This window comes from Nomascus leucogenys, chromosome 13, assembly GCF_006542625.1.
Source record: "Nomascus leucogenys isolate Asia chromosome 13, Asia_NLE_v1, whole genome shotgun sequence".
Taxonomy (NCBI): domain Eukaryota; kingdom Metazoa; phylum Chordata; class Mammalia; order Primates; family Hylobatidae; genus Nomascus; species Nomascus leucogenys.
This window is the reverse complement of record NC_044393.1, coordinates 83,235,441-83,256,600: the sequence shown is the minus strand read 5'-3', so window position 1 is coordinate 83,256,600 and position 21,160 is coordinate 83,235,441. Positions and strand designations below refer to the sequence as shown.

At 40.3% G+C, this 21,160-nt stretch overlaps 1 protein-coding gene across 2 annotated transcripts in view; it reads left to right on the top strand.

The window, feature by feature from the left end:
* SLC35B4 (solute carrier family 35 member B4) overlaps nucleotides 1-17,009 on the top strand; it is a 32,637-nt gene extending 15,628 nt beyond the window's left edge. Inside the window, exons 7-10 of one of the 2 annotated variants that reach the window (XM_030825832.1) lie at nucleotides 1,358-1,467; nucleotides 2,023-2,098; nucleotides 5,165-5,240; nucleotides 6,557-12,283. In XM_030825832.1, the coding sequence (XP_030681692.1) occupies nucleotides 1,358-1,467; nucleotides 2,023-2,098; nucleotides 5,165-5,240; nucleotides 6,557-6,803 (509 nt within the window). In that variant the 3' untranslated portion in view covers nucleotides 6,804-12,283. Of the gene's footprint in view, nucleotides 1-1,357; nucleotides 1,468-2,022; nucleotides 2,099-5,164; nucleotides 5,241-6,556; nucleotides 12,284-15,590 lie in introns of those variants that run through there. The other variant, XM_030825833.1, reaches the window with a different exon arrangement.
* Nucleotides 17,010-21,160: the final 4,151 nt, after the last annotated feature.

The window sequence follows — 21,160 nt, the reverse complement described above, 5'->3', positions numbered from 1 at the left end:
GAACCTTAGCGTTCAAGAAATGAAAAAAAGAAAATGCCCTCACATTCGTGGCAGTATGTTCTACAACATGGATCCATGTTTTTCTTGGTTGCCACTGGTGTAGAAAGAAAAGTGTGTGTCTACTTGCACATCACACCCTTTGAATGTCATCTGTCTCTTCACGATCTGTCTGCCGCGTTGAAGCTTCTGCAAGAGGGCACGTTAGAGTAATTGGCTCTTTAAATTTCCGAGGGACTCATTTCTAAAGACTTATTTTCTTCAGAGGTTAGCTGTTCCATATGGCAGTGTTCCCAAACCTGACTGATCATCAGAATCTCCTGGGGAATTTTTAAAAATACGAGGATCTCTTTGTGGAATTAAATAGGCAGCTCCTGTAGAGCTTTGTTCTCACATTTTTTGATATGGAGGTGAGACTTGTTCCAGGGGCTTTCAATGATAACAGTAACAGATTGAGACTGACCAAGTGGAAGAGGAATAGCAGTGAAAGAACTGTGCTCTCCTTGCTTCTTGGCTTTGAAACTTTATCCCTTGTTGCTATTTGTAACAGAAAGATCCTTATGTGCTATTAGAAAAATACTCCATGAGAAAAATTTGCAAAGGATATGAACAATATAGTTCATGGGGGAAATAGTAGTACCCAATAATTTTAGGTTCAGCCTCACTAGTCTAGTAATCAGAGAAATGCAAATTGAAACCCAAATGCAATACGTTTTTATGTTGGCCTATCATACTGGCAAGATGATAGATGGTTATCTCATTGCTGCTGAGGGTACAGTAAGACAACTGTTTTTATATAATAAAAATAGTTTGGGTATAAATGGACACAGCATTTATGGAAAAATATTGTGTATTGTATTTTTTAAATGTCCACAGCCTTTGACTCAGTAATTCCACCTATGAGGGTTTATCCTAAAATATATCAACATTTGTTTAAAGATTTGTATACAAGGATGCACATTGATTTTAATAATGAAATAATTGGAAATAACCATGCTCATACATTTAAGTATGCTACGTCCATATCATAGTCGTTGAAAGCATTCTTTTGAAAAAATTTTAATGACTGATTTGAAGGAAAAGTCCAGGCAAAAGCTCATGAAAAAAGCAAGATATAAACTTCCATATGCAATCTGATCCTGTCTTAGTGTAAAAAAATTTACATAAATGAATGTATAAGGAGATGTAGAAAGCTGTAAAGGACTAGAAGGTAATGTATTTTTATTTCTTTTTACAGTTTTATACACGTTCTACAATTAGTTTGTAATATTTGCAGGACTTTAAACAATAATGTTTTTCAAGAAAAACATCTGGAAATGAACAAATGCAGACATCTTGTAACCTGATGTTCGTTTTTTAGGTATTGGGGCACTGACTTTTGCTCTTCTGATGTCAGCAAGGATGGGTATATTCCAAGAGACTCTCTACAAACGATTTGGGAAACACTCCAAGGAGGCTTTGTTTTATAATGTAAGCAACTTCTTGAATCTGGGAACATGAAAATTCCTAAGTTGTAAAATGTTACTTCAAGTGAACTATTAACATTCTTCTGATGTGGTTGAAGGTGTATTATTGGTAGATGGCTTTGAGACCCACAGACTGAAGCAGTTTTGATGAGATGCTCTGGTGGGTTCTGAGTCACAATTCACTACATGAGATGATCACGATCAATCAAAGCGAATTAAATTGTGTCTGCATATTTAGCAAATCCTTTTGTGCAGAAAGACTATGTGTTTAAATTTCTCCATTCCCTGTTGTTGAGGAAAGGATGCTGGCTCCATTGTTTGCTTTGTCTGTGATGGCCCTCAGACCCTATAAGGGCAAGAACCATAATTTGGGAGTTAATATCCTGCCATACAATGTGAAGTGGTCAAGAAGCACTGTATACATTTAACTTAAGTCTAACTTGCTTTTCTTTGTATTGCTGTCAAACAACCTGTACAACTTTTAATCATTGTAAAGCTACTCTAATTATTCTGTAATGTTTTTGCACTTAACATTTATGTGACCTGTTTCTTTCCATAGCACGCCCTTCCACTTCCTGGTTTCGTCTTCTTGGCTTCTGATATTTATGACCATGCAGTTCTATTCAATAAGTCTGGTGAGTTTGGGGTTAGACAGTAGAATTACCTGACAGTTTCTGAGGCAGAGTCTCAATTTTACTCTTGACTTGACCTCGGCCTTTTTCATAATCCTATTCAAATCATGTGTTCCTTTCGAAAATGTCTCCCTTCCGCCTTCCAGTCATTGCAGCAGCAAAAGCTTTTACAGGGGTTTCCCAATTATTTACGAATGAAGTAAAAGAATATCTTTGAGTTTTCCATTTTGCTTTGGAATTTGTGTGTTTGCATTTGAATGTGAAATGTTTGATGTTTTGAGAATGCAAATGAATACTTATAGCACACTGCAGAGACTGGAGCCCTGCGAAGTTGGGCAGCCGTCCAGCTCTCTCAACTGCTGTTTATCCTTCTCTGCCATGAAAGGCAGAGCTGCTCACAGATCCAGCCCAAGCTGCCATGGAGCAGAGCAAGAGGGGAGCTCAATGATGACAAGGTTTTTCTCCTAGTTACAGATGAGATAGGCAGCAGATGAATAAGCAAAATTAGTTTCAAGCATTTAGTGTAAGTTAGCTGTTACTTTTTAAAGTGGCCAGTTAATAAATTAGCTATAGATTGCCAGTTAACTTGAAAGGGATCACTTATATGATCTGATTATCTACTAACAGAGTATAATATAGACACATTGAACGCACAAGGAACAAATAAACATTTTTAAAATCAAGGCTTTATGTTGCACACACCTCAAATGCTTAAGTGCATTTTGTAGAATGACAGTAGGTGCTCAGTAAACATTTGTTTGCTATCTGAGCATGAATTGTGAAGTTATGACTATTCTCTGCATTTATAGTGTTGCCTCTCCCATTTGCCCCATCCCCCAAAAAATGTGAAGGTAGTGTGTAAGAGTTTATAAGGCTCTGAATTACTCAAATAATCATTTCTTCATATTAACACAACAGTTTTTAAGATCTCTGAGAAGTCCCACATAGCAAAGGGCTATTGAAATAAAAATGTTGTCAAATTCCATGTGATTGATTTAGTTGTTAGAATGCTGCTTCTAAAAATCACAGGGCTAGGTATTAATGATAAAATGTTTTACCGAATCTGCCTTCAACTTCTTCAGAATCATTTCCAAGTTAAAGATACATTTTCCTTCTCTTGCTTTCCTTGAGATTAAGTGTCTGAGATCCGTGAATTTTCCAAGAGAGCTAAATATCTGTCAAAATATTTTAAGTGATATTCATTGTCTCTTTCCTTCAGAGATTCAGTGTATCTCTGAAGTTATTAAAAAGTAATCACGTTTGTTAACTTCCTTTTCATTTCAATACTTGCTAAGTATATCAAAGACAATAGAATACCAGATTATTGGCATTGCCCACTAATCCAGAACCAAGTTTCAAAAATTAGTCTTTATGTGTATGCGTGTGTATGTATATATGAGACATTTTACTGGTGAAAGAAAATTAATATTTCTTACCAGATCTCAGCATCATTGTATCAGAATTTCTTAAATTATGCTGTATAATTCAAAACCTGAAAACAATTTAGTAATACAAAAAACTGAGCCGTTGAGGATTTCTATGTCTGTATTCTATTTCATCTTAGATATTTTATTTCCTCCCACAAATTTACTGTGCAAGTGTCATTATATAAAGCGAACATAAGAGCGAGAGTGTGTGCATGTATGTGTCTTTTAATAGAGACAGGGAGGTCCTGTCTACCACATTGGTAGATTGGTCTCGAGCTCCTGGGCTCAAGGGATCCTCCTGCCTTGGCCTCCCTAAGTGCTAGGATTACAGGCGTGAGCCACTACTCCTGGCCTAAAACTAACATAAGAATATATTTAAAGTTATTCACAGTTCCATCAACCTAGACATCTGCCAATTTTATTTTTATTGATTTTCTTCTAGACCATGTCTGTTTACAGAGATTCTTACATAGCTGTAATCCTTGTGTAGATATAATTTTATATTTTTTTTTTTACTTTTTTTCAGAGTTTTTTATGTGGCTTTATAATCTCTATGATTTTTGTTTTTATCAAATGTACAATGCCTCCTCTAATGAAAGTGCCTTTGTTTATGTAGCCATTGCACCATCATTGGGCTTTTGATTCAGAGTTATTATGTATAGTACTTGAATGAGTGCAGAACCTTTTTCTTCCTTTGAATTAAACTAGGATTAATTCTGAAGGATGGGTAGGAATACTTTTATAGACCCTTAATAAGGATTATGAAATTGATTTTTTAAAGAATGACACCAAGTTATACTGCCACCAACCTGTGGCTGCCACTTCCATTACCAACTTGCCAGATTAAGATATTATTTATACATTTTGAATTGGCTAGGCACAGTGGCTCAAGCCTGTATTCTCAGCACTTTGGAAGGCCAAGGCAGGCGAATCACTTGAAGTCAGGAGTTCAAGACCAGCCTGGCCAACATGGCGAAACCCCGTCTCTACTAAAAATACAAAAATTAGCCAGGTGTGGTGGTGTGCGCCTGTAGTCCCAGCTACTTGGGAGGCTGAGGCACAAGGATCACTTGAACCTGGGAGGCAGAGGTTGCAGTAAGCTGAGATCACACCACTGCACTCCAGGCCTGGATGACAGAGTGAGACTCTGTCTCAAAAATAAATAAATAAATTTTGAATTGCTAATTTGAATAGCTAATTTGTAGCTATAAAATGGTACAGTCTTATTTACTTTGGAATTCTGTAATCACTAGTGTGATTGAACATATTCCCAAACGGTATTTAGTTACTAGCCGCCTTTCCTCTTGTGTCGAGTAGTTAAGGCTGTCTATATCATTTTATCATTTTCAACTTTTCTGTGCTTCACAGTCTTTCTTTGTAAAGTGAGGTACTATTCAGGCAAATGGTAAAGCACTTCCTTAAAAATTAAAACTATTATTTGTTTTAAGAAACCAATTTAATGACTTTAGTGGCTGCTATAGACTGGAGTCAAGGCAAGTAAAGTGATGCGTGATCCAATTCTATTTGCAAGGAAGACAATATTGCTGTTCCTATTATGTTCAGTCTATTTTACCCTGTTCAAAATATGAGAAATTCAGCTGTGAAAAAGCGATGCGGCTATATCCTCTTGTAACCTCTACAGAGTTATATGAAATTCCAGTCATCGGAGTGACCTTGCCCATCATGTGGTTCTACCTCCTCATGAACATCATCACTCAGTATCCTTTGGACTCTGCCGTCACCCTTATGTCATCGTCAGGTTCTTTTGGCGTAGGAATGGTCATTCTTTTCTTCTAACAGTGTGTTGACTTGAATCTGATTTTCGCTGGATTTATTCTGCAGTAAGCTGGAGACAGAGACCCATTCAGGGAACTCCTTGTAGAGGGCAGAAGAGATGCTAGTGGTGCAGTAGGTCAGTAAGGTACAGGGCAGCAGGAGGAAGTGCTCTGAGTGGAAGCGTAGGAGTCCATTGATTGATAGTGGCGGGTGTGGCGGCTCATGCCTGTAATCCCAGCACTTTAGGAGGCCGAGGTGGGCAGATCACTTGAGGTCAGGAGTTTGAGACCAGCCTGGCCAACATGGTGAAATCCCATCTCTACAAAAATACAAAAGTTAGCCAGGCATGATGATGGGTGCCTGTAATCCCAGCTACTCCATAGGCTGAGGCAGGAGGATCGCTTGAACCCGAGAGGTGGAGGTTGCAGTGAGCTGAGATCATGCCATTGCACTCCAGCCTGGACGACAGAGCGAGACTCCATCTCAAAAAACAAACAAAGAAAAAACTACTGTATAGCATAAATCATCTGTGATTTTTACCTGTGATTTTTTGGTGTCCTAAGATATTTCCAGTGATCACAAGCTGCTGCAAAGTCCTGAAAGAAATTTCAAATGACCAGCTACTTAGGAGGCTGAGGTGGGAGGATCACTCAAGCCCAGGAGATTGAGGCTGCAGTGAGCTTGATCACTCCACTGCACTCCAGCCTGGGTAACAGAACAAGACCCTCTCTCAAAAAAAAAAAGAAATTTCAAAGTAATCAAATTTTCGTTTTTTAAAATGGTTATTTTGAATGACCTTACTTTCATTATAAAAATAATTATGTCTTTGAAATAGTGAAATGAATCGAGATTGACCCCATTCCTCTGAAGTCAGCTCCTAGATTTGCCATAGAGTCCCTTTCTGGAGGAGGGGATAGAAGGGCTGGAGGCAAGATAAATAAAGGTGAATGGGATCACCCTTACCAAGAGCGTCACCCTCTGTCATTACCTTGGAGGTGCCTGTCATTGTAACCATAGGAAGACTCCAACATAAGAATAATTGGGGATTTTTAGGCGGTTTCTAATTGGTACCCATAAATGGAATGGCAGGACAGGAGTTGTTCTGCAGGTTCTACCCAGGAGGAGCCTCAGAGCTGCCGTAGCAGACCTTCATGTTTTCTTAGAATATGAGAAGTTAAACCAGGGACCATGCCAGAAGGTTCTCTCACTGATCCCCAAGTACAGTCTACAGAAAACTACCTTGACTCCACTCCTCCAGGTACGTGTGCATCCGGGGTGTGTTCATCCTCACCACGGAATGTGCCTCCCTCACCGTCACGCTCGTCGTGACCCTACGCAAATTTGTGAGCCTCATCTTTTCCATCTTGTACTTCCAGAACCCCTTCACCCTGTGGCACTGGCTGGGCACCTTGTTTGTCTTCATTGGGACTTTAATGTACACGGAGGTGTGGAACAACCTAGGGACCACAAAAAGTGAGCCTCAGAAGGGCAGCAAGAAGAACTGAGGCCTGCCTGGAGTATGTAGACCAGTGTCGTCATGAGGGAGGGACCCTGTGAAGGTCTGACCACCGTTTCGCTTTTGTTAATGCCGAGCTACCCGCGGTGCTGAGCCAGCCATGCAACAGGAGATCTTCAGGAGGAGGGGACTTCTCACATCGCTCAGACTGACACATGTAGACTGAATAGAAACCCCTCATCCCTAAAAGAGAAAAAAGAACAGTTCTGAACTATTGAACAGCCCATTCATTTATTTCTGTTTTGTTCACCGACATATTCAGTATTATTGTTTTTTGAATTCTGAGTCTCCTGAACAACAGGGTTACGATCCATGGTCTTGGAAAAGATTGTCCCTTCTCTTGCTGTTCTAGTGCATCTCTGCTACAGCAGTCATTGTCATCCTGTGGCCTTATCCCTTTTGTCTCCCATCACCATTTCCTTCTTCAGCAGCACCTCATGGTCAGTCAGATGCTGCAGGCACCACCATCACCAGGAGTGGCCAAGTAAACTGAGACACCAGTAACAGCAGGGCTGGACTTCCTCCAGTGTTTTGGGAAGGAAACAGATGTTCCCCTGAGCTGATTCCCAGTGACACTGGAGCAAGACTAGTGGGACTCCTCTTTCCCACATTTTGTTTTTTTTTTCCTATGCAAAAGTCAGATGCTTCTATCCGTTGCTTTCTGTGATTAGGGCAGCCCTACAGCACATCTCACAGCAGACACAGTGTTCATAACAAAGAAAGGTTGTGCCAGGCACGGTGGCTCACGCCTGTAATCCCAGCCCTTTGGGAGGCTGAGGTGGGTGTATCACTTGAGGTCAGGAGTTCAAGACCAATCTGGCCAACGTGGTGAAACCCCAACTCTACTAAAAATACAAAAATTAGCTGGGTGTGGTGGTGCATGCCTGTAATCCCAGCTACTTGGGAGGCTGAGGCAGCAGAATCACTTGAACCCGGGAGATGAAGGTTGCAGTAAGCTGAGGTTGCGCTACTGCACTCCCGCCTGGGCAACAGAGCGAGACTCTATCTCAAAAAAAATAATAATAATAATAAAAAGGTTGTTTAGGACTGGGCACCCCTGAAGCCCATTACCTAGGCCACAGTGGTGACGGCAGGATGGCCCTGCTCAGCACCACAAGAGCCATGGCTGTCCCTGTTGTCCCAGCTGGGCACTCACAGGGCAGAAGGGTGGGTCTCGAGTGGGAGGATAAGGCTTCACCACCAGGAGATTCCCCTCTGCCCAGTGACTCTGATAGAGTCACGACAAGTCGGGAATGCATAAATGGAGATATGCAGTGTGTGATGTATAAATCAGGTCAAACCTCAACTACAACTGGAAGTTGTTATTGTCCTATAAGGTATCTTACCATTCTCGATGGGTATTGAGGATGGTTAGATGTGCTTTATTATATGTGGAAAATGCCTCTCTTTGCTAATCATTTCAGAGGTCCAGTTTTCCTCTCACAGCACAATCCTGAGCAGGAGGAACGCTGTTGCTGTCATATGCGTAGCTTGTGTGTGCTCTTGTGTAGTCTGTGTGTGATCAAAAGGCACGGAAGTGGCTGCACTTTCACATCCCTTTGCTTTACTTAGCTGGAACCTTACATACCAGTACATGCTACACTGTAAGCAGCTGAACTCACCGGCCAGTTCTCTTTTTGCCTATAGACAAAAAGTGTGTGTGTGTGTGTGTGTGTGTGTGTGTGGTGCGCACATTGTGTTCTTAAACTGAGACGTGGCTCTCCAGGTCTGCTGGGCTCTTTCCATGGTGTGGTATGTTTATTCCACTGTCCAGAGCCATTCTCTGATGGATTTGAGCAACAGCAGTGAAGATAAATGTCCTAGAGTCACCAGGTCGCTTGGAGAAGTCATTTAAGCTGCCTTGGGTTTTTGTTATTTAAAGTGTGGATGTTATTTCTCCACCTAAATCACTGAGTTTACAGAGTAATAATGTGTTGCTCTGGACATTGACAGCTTTCTAGGGCCAGTAATGGGCTCTTCTGAAAGATGCTGAATTAGAAGTGAACCCATTCATAGGATCAAAAGCCACTTGCTTTGAAATATATAGAGTTCCTCAGAATTGACGGTGCTAGAAATATCCAAGTGTTAAATAACCTCTTAAAAGCAACAAAAGCTACTTTTTTCTTATCATTTAATAGAAGAACCTGTCCCTAGAGGCGACTCGATAGCTATGTATCTGGAGTCTCTGAACTCTTAATAGGATGCAGCCTCACATACGTAGTATCACCCATTTTATGCTGATGAAAACATTACAAGTTTTCACCATTGGGTGTGTGTTGATGTTCACAGACAGTACTTGGGCCCATTAGGTTTTAGCTTCTGGTCTTAGAGCATGTGTGTTCATCTCAGCGTGAATACCTCAGCCAGTCTTATGAATAGGAGGCTATGTATGGGCAGGGAATAGATTAGAACACTCACACAAGATGACCATATATAGAAGCAGAAAGCCCCAAATCCCCTGGGAACTGGTTTTTCTCTAGTAGCTGAATATAAGGAAATATGTCTAATGGACACCAGTTAATACTTTTTAAAACTACTCTTTAAAAAAAAAATTCGTTCCCCTTGGTTAACTGATTTTTCAATCCAGGGTGGACATTTTTTCAACCTTTATTAAAAGGACAGATAAACTATTTTGCAGAAGATCAGACTACTACCTAACTGGAAGAGAAATGTCTATTAAATGTCTCTCCTCTTTCTCTGGGTCAAGACCATGTAATTTTATGCTTCAGAGGTGAAGACATAGTTTGTTTACAAAGAGTTTAGTCTTTAAGACATCCAAAACTCTATGCTAGAGCAAAAATCAAATAGCAAAGGACACTAGCCAGAAAATACAGTGTATGTGTATGTGCACCTGTGTGCCTGCTGAACAACTCGACAGTGTAACAGATAAGGTAACAGAAGATGGTGGATATTTGAATTGTATTAGCTTAATGTCTACATATCTTTGGCCAAAACTCTATTGTCATATTAGAAACATGTTATCTTTTTCATGTTTATTAGTAATTTATTTTTGATTGTTTTCTTTTTCGTCCATCTAAAACAACTGTAATGTACTTGATACATTTATATCAAGTTCTCCAGTATTTAGACAAATCCAAATACTTTGTTTTTAGGTTTTTCCTCCTTTCCATCCTGTTAACCACAGTGAAATGCTGCAGTATTTTGATTTGGTCAGTGCTACGGTGGAAGACCATGAAAGCTGAATTGGTCTGTGCCACCCACAGTAAACCTCTTCTCTTCTTCTGGAAAGATGGCGTGATGTTTTTCAAGGATTCTAATAAATATCCTGCAGTCATCTCCTGAGCAGCTTTCCTCTATTTCACTTCCGAACTCCTTCCCCCACTTTCTTCACTCTAGTTTCTTTACTTGCAGTGTTTTCTGCTAAGAAAGACCTATCATCTTGTATCTGTTTATGCCTCTCTTCTTTGGGGCCCCTGGATGTTTTTGTGGATTTTTACAGAGTATTTATATCTGCACAGCATGTATTTTGTTATACATTCTTACAAGCATTGATATTGGGGGGTACATTTATAATAGAATATCTGGCAGAATTTGTGAATGCTGTATCTGTAGATGAGGATGAATGTGAAGGGTTAATGTAGAAATGTTTGTTTATTCTGTTACAGCTCAAAATGGAGGCTGAGAATCTCTACCACCATTCCCTTCTCTATTTGAGAATCTCTACCACCATTCCCTTCTCTATTTGGGAAACAATACTTTTCTTATTTTGCTATTTTTACCTTCCCATTAACTGGCTTCACTCAGCAGTGCCAGATACCTATGGAGAGGGGAAGTAAAACACCTTAGGTCAGGAATAATTATAAACCAGTGAGTTAGCTCAGGGCCAGTGGACATGTTCACTGGTGGACCAGTTGGCATTGACCTAAACAGAGAAATGCACATGGAGGAGAACCACGTTGAAATCAAGATCCTATGTCTGTTGTATTTTGTTTCTCTTTGCCTGGAGTAAATAGCATTATAAGTCATTCCACCCTTATTAGATGACCAAAGCATATTGGTCTCAATAGCTTTCTCCTGAAAAATGTGATTGAATCTTACCTGTGGCAGTTCACTCTTAAGGCTGAAAGAACTGTCAATATAGATAAAATCCATTCGTTATTATTATTGATTGGTGTGACATTTGAAAATGTGTCTAAACAATATTTGTAAGTAAAAGAACTAGTCATAAGCCTCAAATGTGTTCAATGTGTACCAAGCTGGAATGGGAGACTGGCCCCTCTTGGCTTTAAAGTAGCATGTTGTCTTTTTCTAGCAGCTTCTTCCTAGTAGACATTCCAGGGATGGGAGGGGCCAGGGATCATGTCTCAGTCATTTCTGTAGCGCCAGCCCCTGGCGTAGTGTCTGGCTTATGTTACGTGAATAAATGAATGCTTGCCAAGATCTCTTCTTCCCTCAAGTTTCTGGGAAACCTGAGGGTTCCTGACACCTTTTCCCACTCTTATCAGCTGGTTGGCAAGAAAGCAAATAAGAGGAAACATTCCTAACATTCCACGCAAGAGAAGGAAGAATAACTGTTGGGAGGAGGCACACCAGCAATTGCTCAGTGTGCAGCCTGCTACCTCACTTTTGGCTCTCTGGATTGCCTGGTGGTAGAGGGGAAGAGCATTATGTAGTTAGCACCTTACATATTTGATGCTCAGGAAGAAAGTGCAAGGAGATCCCTAATAGAACATTAAAGATTCTTAAAAGTTTTTGAAGTAGGCTGTGTGGGGTGACCAGCCCCACCCTTACATCTCCATAGCTGGTACAGTTAGCTTGTAGCAGCTGAAGCTGATGCCTGGAGATCACTATCTGTCGGTCTGATCTCAGTATCATACTGAGACACCTCCCCTGAGCCTTACCTACTTAAATTGCTAATCGTCCTACCAAAATTTGTCAATTTTAATCAAGTGAGGCAAGTTGCAAGGGAGCCAGAGATACGTGAAAAAAGAAAAGCAGAAATACTGATACTTTCTAAGAAGTTGTAATAATTTCTTTGGCACATTGACTTACTGATATCTTTTGAAATGCATAGACCACTCTTGTGAACCAAAGAGAGCAGCAGTGGTTATTCCCCAGCGCAATAAAAATGCCTTTGTGTATCACTTGCGATTACCAGTCATTTCTGTGCCAGTTGCTTTCATTCCAGAGAATGGCCTCATTCTCCAAAAAAAAGATGATGATGTTAGAAGTAGGATTTCCTAACAAATTATGTGGTGGGGAGGGACGGCGGGGATTTTATTCATCCCCTCTGGGCTCTTCATACAGTATTACCATTAGGTTTTAAGAACAAAGATGGGGGAGGAGGGAGTAGAAAGCTGAGAGTACGCGGAACAGCTACAAGACATTAGTGGGTATTCAGATTTTGAGCTGTGTAAATATCAAACATCGGCTTCCAGCCTTAAGAGTTATTTGAGCAGAGAGTTAAGGAGGAACGGGAGATTTCGTGAATAAAATGTTTTGCCAAACCGAATGAGTCTTTTTGTCATTATTTCTTACAGAGAGCCATTTTTTACCTTCTGAAACAACTCATCAGACATCTGGGGTTTATCTTGAATTGCACATCATTGTTTCTTAATAAAAGTGATAAATTTCTTGCAGGTGTTTCCAATCACCATTACCTTTGAAGTGCCTGTGTGCAGTTTCAAAAGCTCTCCAATTTTTACCTTGTATAGTGGTGGTGGCATATTTTACTACAAACGATTGTCAGCAACCTGTCTTCCTAATGCCTCACAGCTGGATCAGTAATAAACCACTTCTCAGGCTGGTTTCTGCACCAGAAGTTAGTTTAAAGAGGATCAGCCTACTTTTGGAAGTTTTAGAGGTTTGTGGCAGTACATTCTATAGCAAATCTCTCAAAACCTCTTTGTCTTGATAGACATACACTGACTTTTGTAAGCTGCAGTGACCACCTCTGTCTTTGATATGTTGCTTTTAAATAAACCTCAGGTGGAAAGCAACTCTTCTATGCAGTTTACCACACCCAGCCTACTTTTAATCATGTTACGCAGTAACCCCCCAGGTACAGAACACAAAAAGAAACACAAATGAGAAATTTTGCACTAAATATAGCATAGTTAAAATTCATCTCTTTAAAAATGGCATTACTCTTTTATCAGGACATCAGTCTGGATGTTCTTAAACAGCCCTGGGCCTGTCATTACACGCAGGAGTGGTCTCACTGCTTCTGAAGCCCTTTCACTCTCAAGTGATTTAGGCCTTAGAGTGTGTTGAACTCTAAGATGTTATGAACCACAGGCCTACAAAAAGGTAAAGAACCTTCTGGGGGACTAAATTATGGTTTAGGTCAACTCTTTAGCAAATTGTAACATCTCGTTACTGGAGGAGACTTCTACACAGAACTCTGTGATTCTGGTGCTAGCAGCAAAACACAATTGCAGATAATACAGTGGTATCTCAGGCTGAGATGTCCCTCATTAATAAAGGCTCCAAGCACATAGGTGGGTGTCAGCAAAGATCCAATTTCTTTGTCCCCATCTTACATTCAGCATTCGAGCAATGCATTAATTCATTCTCACGCTGCTAATAAAGAGATACCCAATCCTGGGTAATTTATAAAGGAAAGAGGTTTAACTGACCCACTGTTCCGCATGGCTGAGGAGGCCTCAGGAAACTTGAAATCGTGGCGGAAGGGAAGCAAACACATCCTTTTTCACATGGCAACAGGAAGGAGAAGTACAAGCAGGGGAAATACCAGGCACTTATAAAACCATCAGATCTCGTGAGAACTCACTCACTAGCATGAGAACAGCCTGGGGGAAACCGGCCCCATGATTCAATTATTTCCACCTGGTCCCGCACTTGACACGTGGGGATTATTACAATTCAAGATGAGCTTTGGGTGGGGACACAGCCGAACCATATCAGGCAGCCATAAGAAATGAATACATGTCAATAAGTTGAATGTGTGTTTATGTCAAAATTTCTCTTTAAAAGGAAAAACAAAGCACATCTGGCTATGCAGGTGTCTGTTAATAGACCTTTTCAGTAATGTTCTTTACCTGCAAATTAATAAAATTATCTCATCATTAAAATTATTTTAGTATCTGATTGTTTCTTAATCAGCACTTCAAGGAATTAGCATATGGCCCATTTTTACATGTGACCCCATGATGTACGGATGCATTCTAAAGCCAAGGGAGCTTATGATTATAATTACTGGAGTTTTATTATTTCCTGTAATAGCTTTGAATGAAGTTTACTGCATGAAACGCTCCTTTCTGGAAGGCCATAAATCTGAATCGATTTCCCAGAATCTTTAGCATTGTTAAAATAATAGGTTCCATTCCAGCCATTAAATGGAGTGACATAGTAAAAATAGTAAACATATATTTACTACATGCAAGACACTTTATTTAGTCCTCATGAAAAATCATTGACAAGAAAATTATCCTCATTTTACAGATAAGGAATCTGAGGCTCAGATGAGCTTCCTAACTTGCCTCAATTACTCTTATATTTTGGAGCTGGGATTTGAGCCCATGAAATCTGATTTCAGAATGCATACTGTTAAATCCCTGCATTATGCCTCCTCGAAAATCTCAGTAACGAGACTACAGTCTCCCTTTGCCCTGTGTGTTCCTGCTTGGTGTAGATTTTTATATGCTAAATGTCATCAATGTCTTGAGTCTGTTATGTCATCATGTGTCTGAATTCATGTCCTGTTTCCTCTCTAAGAACTTACGATCTGTTCTGTAGTACAAGTGTATTAGTCTGTTTTCACACTGCTGTAAAGAACTACCTGAGACTGGGTAAATTTATGAAGGAAAGAGGTTTCATTGACTCACTTCCACTGGCTCAACAGGCTTAATAGGAAGCATGGACTGGGAGACCTCAGGAAACTTACAATCATGGCAGAAGGCAAAGGGGAAGCAAGCACCTTCTTCACATGGTGGCAGGAGAAAGAGAGGGAAGGGGAAGTGCCACACTCTTTTAAACCATTAGATCATGCGAGAACTCACTATCATGAGAACATCAAGGAGGAAATCTGCCCCCATGATCTAATCCCCCCACCAGGTCCCTCCCCTGACATATGGGAATTACGATTAAACATGCGATTGGGTGAGAACACATTGCCAAGCCATATCAACCAGCAAGAAGAAAATAAAATCCAGGAAGTTAGCAGCAAAACAGGACTCTGAAGCCATTCTGCTTCTCAAATGTTCACATCAAAACGTACCCAGTTTCTCTGGTATCTGTAGCATATGAGTTTCAGGTTAATCAGCAATAATAAATATACAGAATAGAAAAAGGTAATTGAATCAAAATATCAATCAATGCTACTTAAGTAGGTGTAATTTGCAGAATATTTAATGTATATATCAACTGGTCTTTCAGTTTCTCCAAGTTCTGTCCCAGAAAACATTTAAATTCTATTATCTCACCTACCTGGATAAATGCCATCCTTGAATTATCCTTTGATAATAAACCTTCAACCATTATGCAAGGATCATTACACGAGTTTTCATTTTCAGTGATTCAGTATCTTTGACACAAATGGAGTTTAATACTTCAGCCATTATCCACCGGATTGCCTAATATCCCCCGCTCAAAAAAGGATCAATGTTATGGCTCAGTTTTTAGTTCTAGAAAACATTTGTCTCTACAGATGTGTTTGCATGTGTTTGCATGCGTAATTTTGTCAGAAAATGAAAACTAGCTGTCATCTCTTTTATGCAGATTTTATCAGGATTATGTTTAATTGCATGTAATGGAAACTCAAACCAGTCCCAATCTGATGGTTTATTTTTCACAGGAGATAGGCACATTGGGGCTGGGTCAGTCATTCAAGGAAGTTGTCAAGGAAAACAAGTGGAAGCCACTGTAAAATGGCACAGCTGCAAAAGCCCACTTGCCAGAGGAACAATCCGATGCCTGCTGCTTCACTTCCGCCTTCTGCTTCACTTCCACTTTCCAAACCTCGAGTAACTGTCATTAGAGGAATCCCAGAAAGCTGTCAGCAAAGATTATGGGAAATGTAGATTCCAAGACTCCCAGCCCCTCTGGTACAGGGGAGAAATGAATGGGGAAATACAGCTGACTTGGCAACTGGCAATCCAGCACAGTCCACCCCCGTGGTGGACTATTCAACAATAATGTTTAACTTCCAGACAAAAATAATGAGAGCAACAACAGCATGCTCCTAATATGATGTGACTGTCCTTCATGCAAATGAACATGCTCTCATTCTTTCCCAAAATGGAGACTCAAAGTCCCTTAAGTCTCCATATCCATTTCTAGTTCAGTTGGCAGTTCCCCTTTGATAATCCTGTGACCCTAAAGCCAAAAATCAAAAGCTAACCACACATCTTCTATAAAATCAATTCACTGATGGTAATATACTAATATGTATGTAACAATGCAAGGAGTAAGATATGCAGGGTTATAGTCCTTATGTTAGCAATCGTGCATGAGGCCATACTCCACTCCTCAGTCTGTATTCCCTTTGCCCTCTGCCAGCTCCACTGCCGGTCATGGGTCTTCACCTTGTGGAAGGACCAAAACCTTGATTCCCTTTCCTGCCTACACTGGTGGTGGTGTTCATTAACTTTTATCACTGGACATGTAAGTACTAAGAAAGGTACACAGGGAATACCTTGAGTTTCACATATTCCTTATCTGCTTGATGTAGCAGGAACTCTGTTTCCCCTTGATAACCAGGATCAATTCCCCCAGCAACTGTAGTCATTGTCTTTCTTGCCTACTGCTTCAGGGGCATACAAAGGCAAATGTGACCAGGTGGCAGTCTCAACTCTTTCCTCAACTAAACCTTTGTTGTACTCCTTGGTGACAGCGTTCCTCCCTTGAGAACTAAAACTTCTAGACCAGCAGCACTTGAAGTTGTGGGGATCAGAAATAAAAATTTTGCAAGGGGTTATTATGGGTAACAACGAGAAGCCATTCACTTCTGCCTCCTAACTCTTGGACCTGGGGTTTCTTGTGGGTGAAAAGGTGCCATATTGAACCGGTTGCAGTTCAAGCATAGCTGTATCTTGTAGGACAGCAAGTTTTCATTAATCATACAATCAGCCTCCATGGAGACTCAACCAAGTAAACCAGGATTTGTCAACTTACCTAGATTATCCTTTTCCGACTGCCAGACAAGCAACGAGGTCTCAGGTGTTCGTTACTGGTTTAAAACAACTTGAGTGACATAAAGAGATTTGGCTGAGCTTAATCTGTCGGTGACGTCTTCCTTAAACATTGCTTAAACACATGCAAATAGAACACACTCACATTTACAGTATTTCTGCTGTGAATCCTGAAAGCTACATTCTCTGTTTTTCTTCTAAAGGCTCCTCAGCTCCCCCCACCCCACACACCTCTTTCTTTGGTGAGCCCATTTTAAATGTGTTAAATCTAGGAAAAGATGTCATCAAAAGGAGAAAAACAGGTGGGAAAGAAAGAGATGAAAACACTCTTTGACAGTTCATTTCTGTTTTGCAGCTGGGAGAGCTGTAGATTGAATTGTTACCCTCCTCACCAAGCTAATTAATTCTCTTTTTTGAAAAAGCCACGTCTCCTTCCTTCAATCAGTGTCAACAGCCAATTACAGTCTTTCATCACCCAAAGTGTAATAACGCAAATGTTATCAAGAAAGAAAACAGTTGGACTGACAAGATTAGCAATTCACTCCTTCTTTCTTAATCTTGTAATCACATGGTATACAGCAGTTTACAATAATATACACCCAAGTTTGCTAGTAAATTACTCTATAAAGGCCATGTGTAAATCCCCCATCATGTCATGTCTACGCTTGGCACAGAAGCGCGTGTCTTCCTGTAGCAGACGTGGAATGAATTAAGATCGCCTCCTTAGAGAGCTTTCTCCTTATCCATTAACCACTGCAGAAGTTGTTAATTATGTAAAGAGACGCACACTTGGTAGAATATAAAACCACGAATGGCATTTAGGGGTAACAGAAAACCGAGGCAGCTGACGGTGACAGAAGGTATTTCGCCAATGCTAAGATTAACACTTTGCTGTTATCTGCTGGAAGACAAAAAACTTCTTGCTTTATGGGAGTCTTTGACTCCCATATTCGTTGATGTCATTTGGAATTTGTCCCTAAAGTCTTTGGGAAGCCCAAGTTTGTTATCGGTACACTCTCCACAACTCCGGAGGGTGTGAGTACGATGGGTATGAATTTTGCACCACAAACTGGGTTGTGAAAGGAATGGCGCATAGAACTGTTACAAAGACTTTGGTTTCAAGAGCTCATTTCCAGCCCTCATTCTGCCAGACTGGTAGGGCTCTCAAGCTCCACCTTTGCTAAGGCACCCTCATTTCCCTGGTGCCAAACAAAAACCTGGGAGGCTAATGTGATATTAAAAAATGAATGGGGGCTTCTGCATTTCTGCCCATTCTTGGTTATTGCGGTCCCTGAAGCCTGGTGACCCTGCAGCTCCAGTGCCTGACCCTAGAAACAATGCCTTGGCTACCCCTGGGCGTTTAACTCTGAGCATTTTCCTGGGTCCAAACCCCTGGCTTACCTCAGGCAAGAGAGCACAAAGGGCTTGGAGCGAGGGAATTAAAGCTTGGCAAAGGAATTTTAATGAAGAAAAATGAATGGCAGAGGCAGATCACACTCAGTGAAACACTGAAAGTGTAGCTTTGAGGTGGAGGAAGGATTGGGGCACCTCCTTAATTTAGAGCTTTCTGTCTTCCTGTTATTATTTTCCTAGATTCCTAGAGGACTCACCACAACCACCACCATCTCTTTCAAGGAGACAGTGTGGCTTGTGCCCTCTGTGGTCTGTGGGGTCGCCTTGTCTCTGCTGCTGCATCCATGCCCATTCCTTGACTTGCGATGCTGAGGAGAATCTCTCCTTCCTGGCTGGCCACAGGAATATCAGCCAATCTTAGAAGATCTTATCTGAGAGTGATTACAGGTAAGAGTGACCCTCTGCTGAGGAACCAGGAACACATTCCCTACATTCCCAAAGTCCTCTGCATCATTTCTGCCAGAGGACCTCTAGGGCTCTCAGGCCGGAGGACTTGTGATATGGTTTGGCTGTGTCCCCACCCAAATCTCATCTTGAATTGTGGCTCCCATAATTCTCGCATGTTGTGGGAGGGACCCGGTGGGAGATCATTGAACCATGGGGGCAGTTTCCCCCATACTGTTCTTGTGATTGTGAATAAGTCTCTTGAGATCTGATGGTTTAATAAGGGGAAACCCCTCGTGCTTGGTCCTTATTCTCTCTCTTGCCTACCGCCAATGTAAGATGCACCTTTCACCTTCCACCATGACTGTGAGGCCTCCCCAGCCACGTGGCACTGTGAGTCCATTAAACCTCTTTTTCTTTATAAATTACCCAGTCTCACATATGTCTTTATCAGGAGCGTGAAAACAGACTAATACATGATCCTATAATTGAATGGCCCAGGAAGCCCAGGCCCCACAGTAACCACTGCTGGAGTCATGCATAGTCAACCCAGGATCAGATATTGGCAGCCAATGGGTAATACAAAAAAAAAAATTAGAGTGAGAACATATCCCCAAATCATCCTTAAGTAGCCAAAATGTAGCCATGGTACAATAGGTAATTCAGTATGTTTAGTGCCTTGTGTTTGACAATCTCCCACCAAGAGTGAATGGAAATATTTCTATTTCAAATCAAACAAAAACACACACACTCTGCTGTGGATGCTGCATGTTGGGTTCAATTCAAGCAGCTAAGGCACAGATTCCACAACACACTTTGTCAGCACAGTCTGCAGGCATTCAAAGGAGACGATGAAAAGTCCTTGAGGTGCCTCTGCCATTTCCAGTCCCTAGAGTGCCCTTGGAGGGCATGGCCCACCCCCTGTTTTGCAAGCAGAAACTTGAGATGATACATGAAGTTTTAGAATACGTGACCAATGACAGATTAGTGAAAAGGGCCATGCAGGATTAAGAATTCTCATTATTTTTAAGTGTGCTATTCTAATTCATTAATTGTTGAGTACCACAATTCACAAGCACTGAGCTAAGCTATAGAAATACATAGCTGAAACAGCTTGGTACTGATTTCAAGGTGCCTCCAACCCATGTGATGTGGTAGTTCTCACTAACCAAAGACAACTACTGAAAAATATTAGTATTTTTCTTTCCAGTTTTTCCTTCACCTATGTGCCATATGCCAAAATTAGTATCATACTAAATATACAGTTCCATGTTGTTTTATTCACTTAGCACTGTTTTGTATACGTTTCTAATATTCTTTGAAAATGTGTTTTAATGACTTTATGACAGTCTATTATGTAGATGTTCCATAATTATTTAAACAAATTCATTGTTGATCATTTAACATTCACCATTTCCAAACTTTATTATAAAAAACAATCCCATGAACATCTTTGTAGGTAAATGTCTGCATTGATCAGATTTCCTTCCTAGAATATATCTCTAGAGATAGACATATTAGTCCATAGTGTAAATATTTAAGATTCTTAAAGACAATTTTGTGCTGTATACTTTACATATGTCATTAGTCAAGTATACATTGGGCAAGCTATTAGGTGCCAGATAAGATGCTAGGTACCAGGAGTACATTGCTGAGCAAAATCAACAGAGTCCCTCTTCTTACAAATGTTATCATTGACCAAGAATCTAGATCTAATCTTGGAACAAGAATCTTTATAGATTTAATGTCAAATTTCATGCAAAATTAAAAGCTTAGAGGAAGGAAAAATTAAGAACAAAAAGAAAGCTTTGACTCTTAGAATATCATTTACGCAAAGAATTCCAAGAAACAAATGGCATTAAAATGTGCTAAGCATTGTAGCAGCTGTCAAATTACCTATAAATTATGCATTGTGTTCAGTTAGTTAAGGTTATGGAGGAATATTGGAAATTGGTTTAACTCCAAATGGTGCTCAAAGGAAGAAATAAAAATGATTATTTTACTCCCCAATTTAATAAAGAAACAGAATAATTTGCACACCAGAGGGGTTAGCTTTGTGTTTTTTTTTTTTTTTTGAAAAGTTATCTAGGAAAGTCTACCAAAAATGCTAGCAATGGGAAAATTTAAGAGGAAGGAAGAGTCTATTGGGAATTTCTGCATAATGTGACGAATGAAGTTGACATGAATGGGTTCTCCTCCTGTTCCAAATCCATAGATATTCCAGGGGAAAGTGTGACAAGGAAGAGAGGGGGAAAAAAGATGAAAGGATAATAATTAAGCCATAAACTAGGAGAACATGTTTGTGTATGTACAACAGATAAAATATTAATAGATAGCATTTAGAAAGAACTCCTAAAATCAGTAAGGAAAAGACAACTAAATAGAAGAACAGGCAAAAAAGACATAAACAATATTTCACAAAAATAGGAATTTCACA